The 17,906-nt window shown below is 42.0% G+C and overlaps 1 protein-coding gene across 5 annotated transcripts in view; it reads left to right on the top strand.

The window, feature by feature from the left end:
* The window catches only part of ARHGAP10 (Rho GTPase activating protein 10), a 275,716-nt gene that overhangs the window by 67,921 nt on the left and 189,889 nt on the right, over positions 1-17,906 (top strand). For all 5 annotated transcript variants that reach the window (XM_075930012.2, XM_075930008.2, XM_075930007.2 and 2 more), the window contains exons 2-3: positions 15,519-15,614; positions 15,688-15,749. In XM_075930012.2, coding sequence (XP_075786127.2) covers positions 15,519-15,614; positions 15,688-15,749 — 158 coding nt within the window. The remainder of the gene's footprint in view (positions 1-15,518; positions 15,615-15,687; positions 15,750-17,906) is intronic.

The raw sequence follows: 17,906 nt of genomic DNA, 5'->3' as shown, positions 1-17,906 counted from the left end.
ATTCTATAGTTCCCAGAGGTGAGGCCAACAGCCAGAGGCAGCAGCGTGGGGTGCCAGGAGGGAGCTGGTCCGTGTGGGGAGCCAGTTTAAAAAAACAGCTCCCCTCGCAGACTGGTTGCCTGTCTACCTGTGCTACTGCTTCTGAGAAAGAAGTGGCAGGAGTCAGTCTAGTGGGGGGATCTGAGCTCTCGGACCTGACGCAAGCCATAACTGAGCTGGGCTACTTGCCCTCCTGGCATTTAATACACTTCAAATGCAGAGCTGAAACTGGGGTAGGTCCTGGACCCAGCATGAGCCAGGATTGAGCCTGGCTGTCTGTCCTCCCGGCTCCTAATACACTTTACATGCAGAGCCACAGCAGCGATAGGTCTTGGACCCATCCTGTGCCAGGACTGAGCCAGGCTGCTGGCCAGCCTGCTAAAAAAATTTACAGGCAGGAAGAGGGGGCAAGGGAAATGCATGTAGTCTATAGCATTAACCTATAAGCTTTTGTTTATCGGTTGATCGACTGCACTATTAGATCCCTAAATCACCACAGAGTAGAGCAGAAAAAATGACTTCTCAGGACTTGCTCACAACACTCCTGTTAATGCATCCCAGAATCATGTTTGCTTTTTTGCAATCGTGTCACACGGTTGTCTCATGTTTAACTTGTGGTCCACTATGACCCTTAAATCCATTTCAACAGTACTTCTCCCTAGACAGTCACTTCCCATTCTGTATGTGCAAAACTGATTGACTGTACTTTCCTTAGTGGATTTACTGGTTAACAGTTAACTGTGGGGGCTGGAGCAGCTGCCTGCCCCTCACAGGCAGGGACCATGGCAGCCCAAGAGGGGGGAAGCCTGGCCGGGGCCACATCAGTCTGGGTGGTGACAGGGCCACAGCAGCCTGGGAAGCAGTAGCATGAGTGGGGCTGTCTCTCCTGGCAGCTCTGGCTGCAGTATCCTGGGAGGGGAAGCTGGCTGGGGCCACAGCAGCCCAGCAGAATCAGTACGGCTGGGGCCACAAGCTGCCTGGCAGCGGGGCTGTGGCTGTTGACTAGGGCTATAAGTGATGAGTCGACTTGTCGCTTCCCCCTCTTGCTGTCTCCATCAGAGAGAAGCAGCAAGTGGAGTAGCAGAAGCCAGTACTAGGGGGAACTGGCTTAAAAGCTGGCTCCAACACCATCTCTTCACAGAGCATAGGAGGCAGAGGGTAGTGGGGAAATGGTGTGAATGGAGATTGAAACAGTCCCACTTGCGCTGGTCCAGGAGCCATGGGCAGCTCTTGTACATTTCAAAGGACAAGGCTCCATGAGATAGCAAGGCTCTCTCCCCCCCCCACCCCATATCAATAGGGTTGCCAGATGGTTGAAACAAAAATACAGAACACCCTACCCCTCCAAAAAAAAAAAAAAAAAAAAACCCCACACACACGCAACAACACACCGCCGGGAAAAAATTCTGTTGAAGGGGAAAAAAAGGGCGGGGGGAGACCAAAGTTGTTGAGCAAAAAAAAAAAAAAAAAAAAGGACTCCAAGACTTATTAAGTTTAAAAAAAAATTTAACCTGCGAAACCAGGTAAGCATGCGGTTGGGAGGCTGGCGTGTTGAGAGCTGGGGGGGGAGGGGGGGGGCTCAGGAGGCCGGGTGCTGAGTGTTTATAGGGTTGTCAGGTGCTTGGCATTTTCGCCTCCTGGCCGGGGAAAAAATCAGAAAATACTGGACATTTTAGGTGTCCGGTATTCTCTGAATTTTTTTACCGGACAGGAGGCAAAAATACTGGACTGTCCAGGTGAATACTGGACACCTGGCACTGAAAAGGTAGGAAATACCTGATATAAGGTTGCCAGTGAAACACTAATTCTTTGTTCCTTTTATGTAGGTGTGTGTTATGGTACAGATTCTAATGACGTGATCCCTTTTTTCCCTTCCCTTTCCCCCACCCCAGGTGAACAAATGCGTAATTCATGGCAAAGCATGAACACATGGAGACAATATTATATTTGCTTTCCTTGCTCATGAAGCCAGACATGACTATGAAATTAAAGGGCTGGTAGTAATATGTTATGATTAGACGTTATCTTGGTGAGCCAAGTGTTCCAGGTGGTGTTGTGGTTTGTTTAAGATCTGCAAGGTGAAGAGGGAAGTGGTCAGGCTGCTGATTTTGCACTGCCTGGCACCAGGTCATTTATTAGAGGTGAGGAGTGGTGTGGCGGAGAGCAGCTTTGGAGGCACACTAAGAGTTGACTGTTGGCAAGCAGTACCTTATTTATTGCACCATCTAGTTTTCTTACGTGGAAAAACAAATTTTGGATTGGTAGTGGCGGGTTTGGATTTTTTTAGTGGATTTACACCTCTGTAAGGCAAATACTGTTTTTTCTACAAAATTAAGTTTCTTTATGTAAGAGCTAACACAGACGACGACTGCTACTAAAAGAGGGAAAATTATTTCATGTTTGCGCCCCTGCTGTATGTCTTTGTCTTGCTGTCCTCCTTTGTCTTCTACCTACACTAGTCAGTGTACAGTGAAGATAGGATCAAACTGTTTTTGCAGCACAGTCTCTGGCATGTGTCTTCTGTACAGTATTCAGTACTATAGTAGCATCAGAGAGTTATAAATGGAAACATGCTTGAAAACTCTATTTTCATATTATAGTTTGGTGTATTATTGCTCGAAGAGTATTAAATCCCAGTTAGATGTGCTTCCATCATGGATGACTTTGTGTAAACAGGTAATATGTAGGGTTAATAATTTTGTATCACTTACACACTTTTCTTGAAGAAGAAGAGCACTTCAGACTGTGTGTTTAAAAACTTAGCTGGTTTTGTTTCAGTAGGGTGTGAGTCTCTGTATCTTTATTTAATCCCATTTTAAAAAATACAGTACAGTGGAACCTTAGAGATACCAGCACCAGAGTTACAAACTGCACACATGAGTGTAATTGTTTTTGGGGGGGAGGAGAGGAAGAGAGAGGACTGTTTCTTCTCTCTCCCGCAACCCAACAGAGGAGAGACATTGGGGAGGCCACATGCTATTGCTCCCACCCACCCAGTTTCTGCGAATGCTGAGCTGCCTAAGGCTTGCTCTGTTCAGCCTGCCAAGGAGAAGGAAGCTTTGTTCTTCTGCTGTGCCTCACACCAACCATGTGTCCAGCTCACTTGGCACCTCTTTCTGCAAGCCAGGCCTGGGTGAGAAATGGAGAGGGTGGAATGGAGCCTCTTCTCCTGCTGACAGAGTGCGTGACTGCTCTAGCTCTCCATTTCCTAGGACCTACTGCTGGTCATCTTTCTTTCCTGTGTGTGCTAGGTGTCCTGAATGGCCACCATTGTTCCCTCTGCAACGGGGTCGGACAAGGTGCGTGGGGAAAGCATGGGGAAATGCGGAAAGACGGTGGTGTGGTGGATTAGGATTAGCATTTTTCTCCTGCACAGTGAAGTTTCAAAGTATTAACTCAGTGTTCAGTTATACATTTTTAAAAGAAAATGGTAACATTTTCTTCAGTTACAAACATTTCAGTTACAAACAACCTCCATTCCTGAGGTATGTGAAATTCTGAGGTTTTAATGTATATAATATTTTCCAATTCTCAGAGGACTCCTCAAAAGTAACATAGTGGTTGCTCCTGTTACATTTATCTTATACTTTAAAATTCCTGTTTAAATTATTTATAGACATGGTAACCTGATGATTTTTTCACAAGATATCAATGCAGCATTTCCTCATAAAGCATACGATTTTGCAGCTGATTTATTCCAAGTGTTAATTAGTTGGACAAGTACCAAAATATAGTGTATTTCCTCCCCCCTCCAATAATAAAAATATGCTAAACAAAACAAGCCTTAAATATTTCTTCTGCTGAGCAGGATATTTAGGGAATAAGGTATATATTTTCATTAGTATACAAATATTTATCTTTAGTTTCTATAATCTGAAGTCATAACTCTTTCCACTGTGAAAGTCTACAACATTGTTACTGACTTCAAGATGCATTGAAAGTGATGATAGATCTTAATTGTACAACTGTTAAAACACCACTTGTTTTTAATTTAAAAATACAGACAATAAACTAAAATAAAATATGTTGTGTGCATATTGCTGCTTAAGATAGATCTCTTCCATCGTAGTAATCCACCCTTATTAACAGTAGCTAATTCTTATTAGAAACACTGAACCTATTATGTCTTTAGGTAACTAAGAATTAACTAATTTTTATAGCAAAAGTTCATTTAGCTATTTATGCTGTTTATTTGATGTAGTTCTGTCTGATTGGACAGTGAAAATAGAAAATTTCTCTTCTTTCCAGTCTTTAATTTCCAAACTCTCATGTTATTACTATTGTGCTGCAGTGGTTGGATTTTAGATGCAGAAAAATCAATTTTGTTCTACTTAATAAACCTCTAGTTAGTTAATTATAGGATTGGCTATCAGTATTGTCTTAAGTGTAGGGTCTAAGGTGCAATTGACGGGGGTAAATCTGAATATTACTGTGATTTTTTTTTTTTTAATATATAAAGGATCGTCTGTCACAAAGGAAGTCTTGCTTGAGTGGCTAAATAGGTGGGATGCCCAAGGGAACCATCTGTTACAACACTGTTATAATATCTGGTATATAGTGCTTGAAGGTTTCACATTTGTTGATGTAATCCAATTACAGAACACTAATTGACTAATGTGGAGTTTGTCCCCTCCTGGTATCTTGACTTCCCAAACTCCACAAAACTTCCCCAGTTCTGCTCATGACTCTCAGGGCAACTCAGGAAAATGGCAAAACCAGACTCCCCAATCCAGATCCACTTTACCTCATGTTAGGGATGTAAAGAGGTAATCAGTTAACCCCAGTAAGCATGCCAGTAAAGCAATGATTAGGGGTAGCTGGTTAACATATAACTGATAAACATATAGTTTGTTTTTAACACTTTAAATGGGATTTTACATTCCTACCTCCATAGCCTGTTTTTTGGAAGGGCATCAGAGTTAGAATGATCATATTTGAAAGCTGTCCAATGCGTTCTCACTCAGAGCAGAAAAGATTCCACTAGGAAGTGCTGTCTATCTAAATAGAGAGACTTTTCTGCCAGGACAAGGAACAATCAGTCTTTCTCTGAATCAGTCATTTTTAAATGATCTCCCATCCATGACGAATTTGGGATTGTCCATTAGTTCAATTTGGGTCCATCTCATAGCACTTTATGCCTTCCTCCTGCCCATAATTGGGTGTTCCATTTGTATTTCCTCAATAACATTTAGATTCCTGAAAAGCATCATCAGCACCTTTCCTACCGCTGATAAAATCTACTCCACAATAGGACCTGAATTTCATCTTGTCAGACCACTATTTGAAAGTCTGGCCTCATGTGCTATATCCCATGTTGCCACAAAGTTCACACTTTTGGTTGCTATTACTTTATCTAGAAGGGTCAGTGAGAAGGAAGCACTGATGGCCAGTCCACAATACACCATTTCTCACATGAAGACGGTCTCCCTTTGACATGGGATTCAGAAACTACTTTCGTGAGAAATTTACGATGGAGGCAAACAGCCATTTTTTTCTTAGGAATGTCATGCTTCCACTGATGAGAAAATGCTTCATTCCTGGATATCAGATGAGCCCTTTTATTCTATCGGTAAAGGACCGAACCAATCAGACAATTATTTGCCGCTAAAGCAGAAATATCATAAGGACAAGCAATATTTTATCAGAATGTCTCATAATGGGCTACCACTTAGCATGTATCTTTCCACCCAAAAGGGTAAAGGGCCCCCTAGCTCAGAGCACAAGCTGCCTACTCAAAATCTCTTCAGGAAGTATGCAATATGGACATGTGGGCAGAGTGTTTACCTGGATCTCCATTCACAAAAAATATGCTCTAGTTCAGGGTCCAGTTGGTAGGTGCAGTTGTAGGGACTGTAGTTCTCAAAGCAACTTTAATGAATGCCTCCTCACGCTCCACTGCTTGTCAGTCATTCACATGGAATACACTTAGGCTACGTCTACACTGGCCCCTTTTCCAGAAGGGGCATGTAAATTTCACGAGTCGTCGTAGGGAAATCCGCGGGGGATTTAAATATCCCCCGCGGCATTTAAATAAAAATGTCCGCCGCTTTTTTCTGGCTTTTAAAAAAGCCGGAAAAGAGCGTCTAGACTGGCCCCGATCCTCCGGAAAAAGCGCCTTTTTCCGGAGGCTCTTATTCCTACTTTGAAGTAGGAATAAGAGCCTCCGGAAAAGGGCGCTTTTTCCGGAGGATCGGGGCCAGTCTAGACGCTCTTTTCCGGCTTTTTTAAAAGCCGGAAAAAAGCGGCGGACATTTTTATTTAAATGCCGCGGGGGATATTTAAATCCCCCGTGGATTTCCCTACGACGACTCGTGAAATTTACATGCCCCTTCCGGAAAAGGGGCCAGTGTAGACGTAGCCATCGAGTCTAGCACTCAAGGAATGGAGATAACTTAACACAGGAAGTTCTTTGAGATTTGTGGTCTAATCTGTATTCCACTACCCATCCTACTTCTCCTCTGTTTCATATTTTATCTTACTTGTGGAAGGAGGAGGAACTGGAGAGGCACCTGCCTATATCGTCTCTTATGCGTTCAGGTTGGAGCATGAGGAGAGCAACTGAGCATGCATTTGCCATTCACTTAAAATGAATTTCCAGATTCTGCTATGTGGTTTGCATGTGTACCCATGTGTGGAATAAAGACAGGGGTCACACCTCTCAAAGAACTTCCAGTTACAGGTAAAGTAGTCCCCATTTAAGGTTGCTAGATGCTTTCCATTATACATCCCTGCTTTTCAGTTGCTTACAACTTTGGCAAACTTCAAAACTGCTTAGATTATATTAGGTTCAGTGCTCACTTTATTGAATTTTGTTTACACATACAGTTGTAAAGATAATCTTCAACTTGTGCAAGATGTAAACTGGTGCATCTGTTTCTATGTTTTATACAAACGATTGCACTCAGATATTGACTTTTCAGAAGCACTTTCCCATTGTTGGATAGCATTTTTTAAAACCTGAATAGTTATTGTTAAAGTGTGTATGTGTGTGTTTAAGATCCAAAAAGAGAAACTAGTAAACTGTAAAAGTAGTAAATAAAGTATTGCTTTTAATATGTACTGGCATGTATGTTGGCTTTAAGGCCGTATGTCAGTTGTGAAGCTTAGACTGTTCTGAAGGAGAATAGTAAGAAGAGTTCATGATTTTTTTTTATTATTGTAGGTAGAGATACAGAAGTGCAGTTGCTAACCTACATGGTGCCCTTTCTGCACCTGAGGAAAAAATTAAGCTGGAAAAGATCAATCTTAACTAACATTGAACAAAGTTTGTTTGTTCGCCACCCTCCCCCCCATGTGAATGTTTTAAAGAAGCTGTGTACGTTGGTGATGTAAAATAAAAGGCAGAGAATACAATTCCTTGCAAAGAATGACAATGATGTGGGGAACCAATAGAGACTGCTGTGAGTGGAATACTATGAAAACTGTCAGCATTAGATTTCATACAGCTATTGCAACTTGGTGTGAATTTGCTGTCATATATATATATAAAGTCTGAGTACATTACCTAGCAAAGAATATTGTCATTATTTAGTGCACCAGTTCAGATTGATGACACTGAAGTTACTGTTGACGTTAGAGTAAATGGAGCCATTGGAATCTGGTATCATGCAGGTAGGTTACTGACTAGGAAATAGCAATGTCACAGTTTTAATGGAGTGCTTTCAAACTGGCACAGTTTAAATCAGTTAGAAAACAGTATTTTACTCAGAAATTCTAAAGTGGGAAAAATATAGGTTTTGTGTAAATTTTAATTATGCTGTAACATACACTGGGAGTTGATGAGTGTTTCCATGTGTATGTTTTGCAAAACTATTACCAGAAAAAAGTGAGACACGAGAGACCCAATTTCAGAAACACCTGTCTTTATTTCCTGGTATTTTAGAATACATTAGTTCCATACAAGTTCCAGCTATACAGAAAATTAAAAGCCTTCCTGTGGTCGATTTTGTTAGGTTCTTTTTTCTGTAGTAAAACATTTGGCAGACTTTCATATTCTTTCCCTGTTTACACACAATTCTGTGATGTAACTTTAACTTTTGCCAGCAATCCATCATAATTAAGACTGTTTTGAGCCTGAAACTAATATTTTGGTATTCGACATGTTTCACTAAATGGTGTTAAACACTGATGTTTTAGGGCTGTTTGGTTTTTAATGTTTTCTCATTAGATGGTAGCAGTGACTTTCAGTAACCTGCTTATTGTATGTTTCCTCCTGTTGTCAGCATACTATACTGCTGGGAAAAATTATAATAAGTAAAGCCATTTCATTCTACTTTGGTAGAAAAAGCCTGAAGCAAGGGCTTGGTGTAAGGCCTGAGACCTGAACCCAAGTCAGTAAAAGTTACATTATGAGTAACAGGCTCTGTCAGAAGCAGCTGATTGCTTGCAAGTCAGTGTCTGTGACGTGAACGTGGCATCAATATTGCTAAGCACTGCTAATACACATGGAACATGTAAATACATTCCACCAGGACAATACAAATCCCAACCTAGCTCATGATAAAATAGGTCAACGAAAGTGATGAATAGTAATATTTTGTCTGAAACATCAGGAATGAAAGCACAAGAATAGGTGGTGAATAGAAATGCTTTGTCTGAAATATCAGGAGGAAAGTACAAGGGAGGGAGGTACCAAACATTGTAAAACACACAAAATGATACATAAGGCGTGTATCACAGATTGTTAGTCTGAGTCTATACGGGTTGAAATAGCTGGACAAAGAGTTAAGGCGAGGTGAGGGGCAATGGAAAATCTCTGAACTGAGTCCTTTGCAACAAGCTTACACCCATTAGCCTAATTGTAGACATCTGATCCAGGAAGTTAGGACACTACTTCATTGACAGTAAACCTGGCTCGGGTACCTTTGTACCTTATCTAATTGTGTGGCCCTTAGCCAGCACAGCAAGACAACCTTAGCCAAGATAGACCTATCTGCAGAACCAATGCAACACACAAGGGGAGCATGTACACACAGCCAATCCTCTATCAATATCTGACAGAACTCCACATTGGTAACAACTGTCAACACTGAAGTAATATAGCTAACATCTACTTTCTTAAATTCCTGCTTCATTGTCAGCTGAACACACTGTTGCTCTTTTACCACTTAAGCCATTGTACAGTGCTGCTAAATAGTATAGGTGTGTTATGTGGTTTTTTTATACTACAGGCAGTCCCCGACTTACGCGGATCCGACTTACGTCGGATCCGCACTTACGAACGGGGCTTTCTCGCCACGGAGGTCGAGGTGGCGGATTGCTACCTGCGAGCTCCGGGGCGAGAGAGCCCCGTTCGTAAGCTGCTCCGGTGCCCCTGGTCTGCTGGAGACCGTCTCCAGCAGACCAGGGGCACCGGGCGGGTTCCCGCGCTTCTGAGGCTTTGCCAGAGCAAAGCCTCAGAAGCGCGGGAACCCGCCCGGTGCCCCTGGTCTGCTGGAGACGGTCTCCAGCAGACCACAGGCACCGGGACTGAAGCTGCAGCCACGGCGGGGTCCCGCGCCTCTGAGACTTTGCCAAAGCAAACCCTCAAAGGCGCGGCACCCCGCTGCCGCTGCGGCTCTGGTCCCCGTGTCCCTGGTCTGCTGGAGGGGGGGGGGCGCAGCTAGTGTGCCCCCCCCCCCAGCAGACCAGGCTTTTGTTTTGGACCCTGGAGCAGAGCAGCTGGGGTGCTGCTGATTGGTCCTGCAGCGCTGCTCTGGGCACTACTGGACCAACTCGGCAGCACCCCAGCTGCTCTCCCCCAGGTCCTGATTCAGCCGCTACTGGTCAGTTTCAGCAGCGGCTGAATCAGGACGCCTGGGGCAGAGCAGATGGGGTGCTGCTGGGTGGTCCAGTAGCACCGAGGAGCGGCGCTACTGGAGCAACCCAGCAGCACCCCAGCTGCTCTGCCCCAGGCGTCCCCAAGTCAGCTTCTGCTGAAACTGACCAGCGCTGACTACAGGAAGCCCGAGGCAGAGTTGCTCTGCCCCGGACTTCCTGGAATCAGCTGCTGATCAGTTTCAGCAGCAGCTGACTTGGGGACGCCTGGGGTTCTTAAGTTGATTCTGTATGTAAGTCAGAACTGGCGGTCAGTTTCAGCAGCGGCTGAGTCTGGATGCCAGTTCCGACTTACATACAGATTCAACTTAAGAACAAACCTACAGTCCCTATCTTGTACGTAACCCGGGGACTGCCTGTATACCATGTGAAGAGAGGGCCAGTTCTTACGAGTTGTTTAGTGACCTAATTTCATTATTGTCTTGAAGGCCAAAAGGAAAGGTTTGAGGATGCTTGGCATCTTGTAGGATTAGGCCTTTGCTCTTGTGAAGTTGAGATGTTAAAATATGTTTGTTTTTGTAAATGTGTAACTACTGAAACTTTCAGTGGTTACCATTTACATGCAGGAGCCAGTGCTTGCATGGAGTCGGTTTTTTAGTACCAGCTCCTACATTTTCCCTCCTCACCTTGCTGCTGCCTCTGTGGGAAGTGGCTCTGTAGGAGCCAGCACCTGCAGAGAGCTGGCTTAAAAGCCTGCTCTCCACATGTACCAGCTCCTGCTTGCCCCCTGTGCTGTTGCTTGTGATACAGAGGCAGTAGTGCTGGAGGGGGGCAGTTAGCTGGGCAGGAACCAGTCCACGTTGGGAGTTGGCTTGAAAGCCGGCTCCCTGTGGGTATCTGCTCCCACCTGCTGCCTCCTGTGCTGCTCCCTCTGTAGGAGACAGCAGCAAGGGAGGGGGATGGTGGCTCCCTACACACACACCAGCTCTTGTGACCCCTCCTCTGATGCCTCTGCCTTCTGTGGAGCCACCCTCCCACTCCACACACTACTGCCTCCCACAGAGGTAGCCGTGTGTGTGGAGGCAGGTGGGATACACAGTCAGCGAGGGGAGGGGTGCGTATAACTGTGAGGGTTAACTGATGAGCCCCGGGTACATGTTAACATCCCTTTTGTGAAGTACTTTTGCGGAGTCCTTTGAGGCACAGATGCTATAAACCCTAAATAATGCTTATTGTTTGAACAGGATGCAAGGAAGTGTATGTCTGAGAGTTAGTGTCTATGAAACTTGTAACTTGTAGTTTTAATAGTGCACATTGTTGTTGCATAACACGTGTGTATGTGCATTGCCACATATTCTTTCTGAGGGGGTCAGTACGTATTATGGAGTTCTACAATATTTGTGGTAATTACATCAGTAACTTTATCTTTTTTCTATAGCATGCAGATTGTACAAGAAGAAATGATGAACTGATTGCCTATTTCCAGACAGGATCAAAATGACACATACCTCTCAAGGATCTTACTTTACCCATGCCCTTTCAAAGCCTTTAATAATCCTTCGCAGAGCTATTCCTCATCCTGGTCTTCAGATTTTCCCTATGCTGAGCTGTCTACATTTGTATTCTAGATTCGCTGTCTTGGGGATTGCTCTTATTACCCATGTCTTCAACTGAGTGCTCAGTTTTGTTACCTAGTCTCTGCACTGTCTGTGGGAGGAGAAAGAGGCAAAGTTTCATTTTTTTTCCCCAGGGAAACAACTGTGCACCAGTGATTGTCTCCAATCACAGAAAGGAAATCCAAGTATGGTAGGAAAATATTTGGCATAGGAAAGAAAAATAGAAATTAATTTTAATGTAAATTAATAGAATAAAGAATCCAAAACTGATAGGGTAAATCTTGTGGTGGCAGTCTATTGACTAAACACAATTAAAAGCCTTCTGTCAACAATGCTTGTATGCTTAGGCTCCTACAGCTTGTTGAATCATTTAATTCAAACATCCTTTTTGTAGATAAGAATCTCTCTAATGGTCATCGCACTCTTAGAAATAATGCTTGAATGCTTGGTTCTTTCCTAGTTGTGTACTTGTCGTCTTCCCCACAATTCCATGGCTTGTACAGAGTTTATATATTAGATCAGTTTGTGGTAATTAATCATTGTGCTCTGCAACATGGGACTATAGGTAACCATTCTGTCCTCTGATTGCTTTCTTCATGTAGCATTTCCCCCCCTCTTTATCAGTCTTCAAAGATTTTAGCACCCCAGACATAAAGATTGGCAGACGGACGTTACCATAGGGCAGGGGTTGGCAATGTTTTCAAACCAAAGAGACAAACTACATCAATATTGAGAACAAGTGGTCGTCAAAGAGCCAGTATAAGAGTGCCCATTTTAATGACTGAAAATATACAACATAATATTACTAATAATTGACATAATGATAACAATAGCATACATTAAATATTGTACTCAGTGACTTTATTTAATGGGACTTCTGCTACTGCATCTTTTTGCACATTTCTTTGAAATTTACATCACAACTGGTCAAGTTCAGCTTCATGCACTCATGCAGGCGGTGTCTTGTCAGTCGTGAGTGCAAATTACCGTTGCTGTGATTCAAATGAGAGATCGTGCTCACACACATAGGTGGAGTCAAACATTGAAAGTAAGGTCAAGCTGTCATTCTGCATAGTGGTGTACGTGACTGATTTCTTTCTAAGTTTGCAGAATCAGATTATCATTGTGCTCCAATTTCTTCATGTCAGCCCATTGATGCAGTTTTGCCAGCTCTACATGTTGTTGAGCAAGGCATTCTAAATCAGAAATCAGCTTGATGAATTTTTCCACCCAGATATCAAACTCCTTGAAATCTGCTATTTCTGTTTCCAAATCACTGACCAAGATGCCTGTATTTGCAAAAGTGAACAAAACGAGACTTGAATGCCATTAGGAGCTCAGAAACAAACCCAGCAAGCTGCTGCAAATCAAGGCTGTTACTTGGATATTCTCTCTGATGCAAATCACAAAACATTCATAGTCTTTCAAAATGTGCCAGTCTCCCTCTCTCAACATCTTCAATGAAGACAGTCAATTTTTACTCATATCCAAGCACCGCCTGCTGCAGCCTCAAGACTGTATTTCCTTGCTCTTGAGCTTAAAGTTCGATTCATTCAAATGACCAGTAATGTTGATTAGATAATAAAAACTTCAGCAACCATAGCCTGAAACCTTGGTGTGTTTTAACATCATTCACATAAAAAATGACTTAATCTCATTAATACAGGCAGCGTAACAACACAAAACTTTGTCATGAGATAATCAGCAAACACTGTGCATTAATAGATGGGGATATTGGGAATCTACTTCCTCAAGCAGTGACTGAAATTGATGGTGATTAAGGCAAGAATCCAATTGACAATGCAAATGATCAGTCCCATTACATTTCCAAGTTCGGTTCCACAAAGTGCATTGAAAGTTCAAAAGTGGGCAATTCAGCTGTTTTGATGAGTAAGGAATCCCCTGTATTTGCTGACCATGCTAGGTGTACTGTTTGTACACATAGACACAATATTATCCAACTGTATTTCTTTCTCATTTACAAAGTTGATCACAATTTTAAGGATATTCCCACCCCTTCTTATTTGATTTTTTTTTTTTGCATTGGTATATCTCAATCATTTCTTCATGCACACGTTTCCACAAAATATATCATCCCAGAATGCACAACTGATTAATGTCACATATGTTGGTCTGTCTTGTCCAAAGCAAACAAAAAATAAGTAGCTGTACTCAAATTTTACATTTGTTCCTTGTCAATTTGATGGGCCATTTTCATAGCTCTGTCCTTCTTTTTTTTTTTCCCTGCTAATGGCATGTGTTGAGTTTTCTGTAAGATTTTGTTCTTGTTGTGAAACTTGTCAATTACTTCATGATCAGTTTTTAGCATGTCTCTTCATGTAATCCCTGTCAGTGAAAGTGTAACCTCTTGAATAATGCTGTATAAGCCCACAAAACTTGCAGAGTTTAAACTCCATACCTTTTATTGACCATGCCAGCAGGCTATTTTCCCCAGTGTTCATTTTTCACTGCAGCTCCTTGCATGTGTTTTTTTCGTGAACCACCCTCAGGGTATTTTTTAGCAAATGCTGCATGTTCTGTCATGAAATTTATTTTTTTTCATTTGAGAACATTCTTTAATTACAAATGAACCAGTGTGGAAATCCAGACCTTTTCACAAATGTATACAAGTCTGTCCATTCCTTTTGAAATATTTTAGTACTCGTCATCTCTCTCTTCCTCTTTGCCATTTTTACTGTTGGGGGTTACAGAGTTCACCATCACGTATGATGATGGAAAGTTTTGTTGACCAATCAGATGTAAAGAGAATATTCACGATTCTCTTTGAGTGGAGAGGATGAATGGTTGTTAAAATAAACATTTTGTATATTTTGTGAAAGACAAAAAAATCAACTTGACATGAGTAATTATGCATTTTTAAAATTCTGAATTAATTTTTCATTTTAATTTAAAAAATTGTGTGTATCTTGGGAGAGACAAAAGAGCCATATTTGGCTCTAAAGTCGTAGGTCGCAGACCCCTGTCATAGAGTGTTCCTGGCCTGTATTTCCCCCTCCTCCAGCTGACTGAGCATAGTGCTGCAGGGGCTCCTTGCCTCACTTTTCCCTCACCTGGATTTTCTCATTTTCCCAGGGAGTCACATGGCTCTGACCCAGCCAGGAGTTCAATATTGTCCTGAGATGATAAAAATCCAAACAGTGTGCAGGGGTATGTGGAGAGGAGTGTAAGAGGGAGGGGAGAAAAGTAACCAGATGTGAGAGGAAAGGAATTTTAAGAAAGAGGGATGGGAACAGAAAATCTGTGGCTTTTGTGTCTGCGTCCTGCTAAGATGTGTCAGAAATGGATGGTATTCCTTTAATAAGTTGATACCGCACAGTACAATGTAACCTTTGGACTCAGAGGTGGTGTTATCTATGTAACTGGGAAAAACAGCAGACTGGAAACAATATCTGCTAAAGAGATGTAAAAACAGTTTGTGTTTCAGCTCCAACTAATCCTGAGAATAAAATGTTTACACAGTGTGTTACATAAGTCACTCCTAGTCCTTCTGACTGGCATGAGATAGCTAAAAGATTAAATATATCAAATTGCTCTTAACATTGGTGGAGTATGAAAATGTGAAGAGAATCTTTATTTCAAGTTAAGAGCGCATGGGGACTTTGATCCTCTTGTCCTTGGAGGCCTACTTTTTAGGGTTGATGTACATGAGAGAGTTTGTAACGTCCATAATCAGACATGACAAATAGAAAAGCATATGATTTGCTCTCAGCTACAATATTGGATGATTGTTTAACATTCTGATATTGTAACTTAGAACAGAATTTTGACTAGTTAATATATCCAGTACCTTCCTGAAGGAAGGAAATAGTCTGCAAAGCAACAGCAGTTTTGTGTCAGTAATAGTCAAATGCTATCAATAAAAGCAGCAGAAACTGGCTAGGAAATTGAAAAAAATTTTGAACAAGATATTTGCCATGCTTTGTATTTGTCTTTAAAATAGGATTTAAAAATTGCGGTGGAACTCTACTTCTGAAGTGATTTATTTCTGTATTGCTGAAACCTATTGAAAGATATAATATGACACATTTCTCTACAATTAAATTTAAATAACATTCAAGTTGCTAAAGGATTTTGTTTGCCTTGCAGACCTTTCGGCAGCCCAAAGAAAGTTTGCCCACTCTTTGAGGGATTTTAAATTTGAATTCATTGGTGACGCAGAGACAGATGATGAAAGATGTATAGGTATGTATAGGTATGTGTGCATTACTGATTTTTGTTGTGCAGTCCTATTCCATTTTTTCTTTTCATGTTACAGATGCATCCCTGTGCGAGTTCTCAAATTTCTTAAAAAATCTGGAAGAGCAAAGAGAAATCTTGGTGAGTGCAACAATCTTTTATTGCAAACCAATTGTAAGAAGGCTTAATTTATGAACCAGCCAGCATAATTTGCCATGATATTAATCAGCAAAATGTTAGCATAATTGATTTATTATTGCACAATCTTTTTCACTACTCTGGATTTATAAGTAGCAGCTGCTTCTCACTAAGGAAAAAGCCTTTCATATTGAAGGCTGTGACAATACATTGGCTCAGAATTGTAGTAACAGTTTAAGTCAAAAAACATACAGTATATTGGTATAACATTAGGTTTGCATATTATACTGAGAACCAAAAAATGCAAAACGTGTGAAACAACCACTAACAGTACATTGGTTGGATCATCAGCAGGGATTTAAGCAGGACTGCTGTAGCTCCAAAACACAATCCTTACCCATTTTACTCAGAGTGTGTGTGTGTGTGTGTGTGTGTGTGTGTGTGTGTGTGTGTGTGTGTGTGTGTGTGGAGGAGGGGGTGTTGGTGGTGGTCTTTTTTTTTTTTTTTTAAGTTGGAAGCAGTATCATAGAATCATAGAATAATAGGACTGGAAGGGACCTCAAGAGGTCATCGAGTCCAGCCCCCCGCCCTCAAGGCAGGACCAAGCTCCACCTACACCATCCCTGACAGATGTCTATCTAACCTGTTCTTAAATATCTCCAGAGAGGGAGATTCCACCACCTCCCTTGGCAATTTATTCCAATATTTGACCACCCTGACAGTTAGGAATTTTTTCCTAATGTCCAATCTAAACCTCCCCTGCTGCACTTTAAGCCCATTACTCCTTGTCAAATTTTCTCCTTCCTCCTTGTGACACCCTTTTAGATATTTGAAAACCGCTATCATGTCCCCCCTTGATCTTCTTTTTTCCAAACTAAACAAGCCCAGTTCATGAAGCCTGGCTTCATAGGTCATGTTCTCTAGACCTTTAATCATTCTTGTCGCTCTTCTCTGTACCCTTTCCAGTTTCTCCACATCTTTCTTGAAATGTGGCACCCAGAACTGGACACAGTACTCCAGCTGAGGCCTAACTAGTGCAGAGTAGAGCGGCAGAATGACTTCATGAGTTTTGCTTACAACACACCTGTTGATACAACCTAGAATCATATTTGCTTTTTTGGCAACAGCATCACACTGTTGACTCATATTCAACTTGTGGTCCACTATGACCCCTAGATCCCTTTCCGCCATGCTCCTTCCTAGACAGTCGCTTCCCATCTTGTATGTATGGAACTGATTGTTCCTTCCTAAGTGGAGCACTTTGCATTTCTCTTTATTAAACCTCATCCTGTTTACCTCTGACCATTTCTCTAACTTGCTAAGGTCATTTTGAATTATGTCCCTATCCTCCAAAGAAGTCGCAACCCCACCCAGTTTGGTATCATCCGCAAACTTAATAAGCGTACTCTCTATCCCAATATCTACATCATTGATGAAGATATTGAACAGTACTGGTCCCAAAACAGACCCTTGAGGAACTCCACTTGTTATCCACTTTCCAGCAGGATTTAGAACCGTTAACAACAACTCTCTGACTACGGTTATCCAGCCAATTATGCACCCACCTTATCGTGGCCCTATCTAAGTTATATTTGCCTAGTTTATCAATAAGAATATCATGCGAGACCGTATCAAATGCCTTACTAAAGTCTAGGTATATGACATCCACCGCTTCTCCCTTATCCACAAGGCTCGTTATCTTATCAAAGAAAGCTATCAGATTAGTTTGGCATGACTTGTTCTTCACAAACCCATGCTGGCTATTCCCTATCACTTTATTACCTTCCAAGTGTTTGCATAGGATTTCCTTAATTACCTGCTCCATTATCTTCCCTGGGACAGACGTTAAACTGACCGGTCTGTAGTTTCCTGGGTTGTTCTTATTCCCCTTTTTATAGATGGGCACAATATTTGCCCTTTTCCAGTCTTCTGGAATCTCCCCTGTCTGCCATGATTTTTCAAAGATCATAGCTAAAGGCTCAGATACCTCCTCTATCAGCTCCTTGAGTATCCTGGGATGCATTTCATCAGGACCTGGTGACTTGCTGACATCTAACTTTCCTAAGTGACTTTTAACTTGTTCTTTGTGAATCCTATCTTCTAAACCTACCCTCTCTCTGCTTGTATTCACTACGTTAGGCACACCTCCAGACTTCTCGG

This window comes from Pelodiscus sinensis, chromosome 4, assembly GCF_052426305.1.
Source record: "Pelodiscus sinensis isolate ZL-2025 chromosome 4, ASM5242630v1, whole genome shotgun sequence".
NCBI classification, from domain to species: domain Eukaryota; kingdom Metazoa; phylum Chordata; order Testudines; family Trionychidae; genus Pelodiscus; species Pelodiscus sinensis.
The sequence above is the reverse complement of the archived record's forward strand: the minus strand, read 5'-3'. Positions and strand labels throughout refer to the sequence as shown.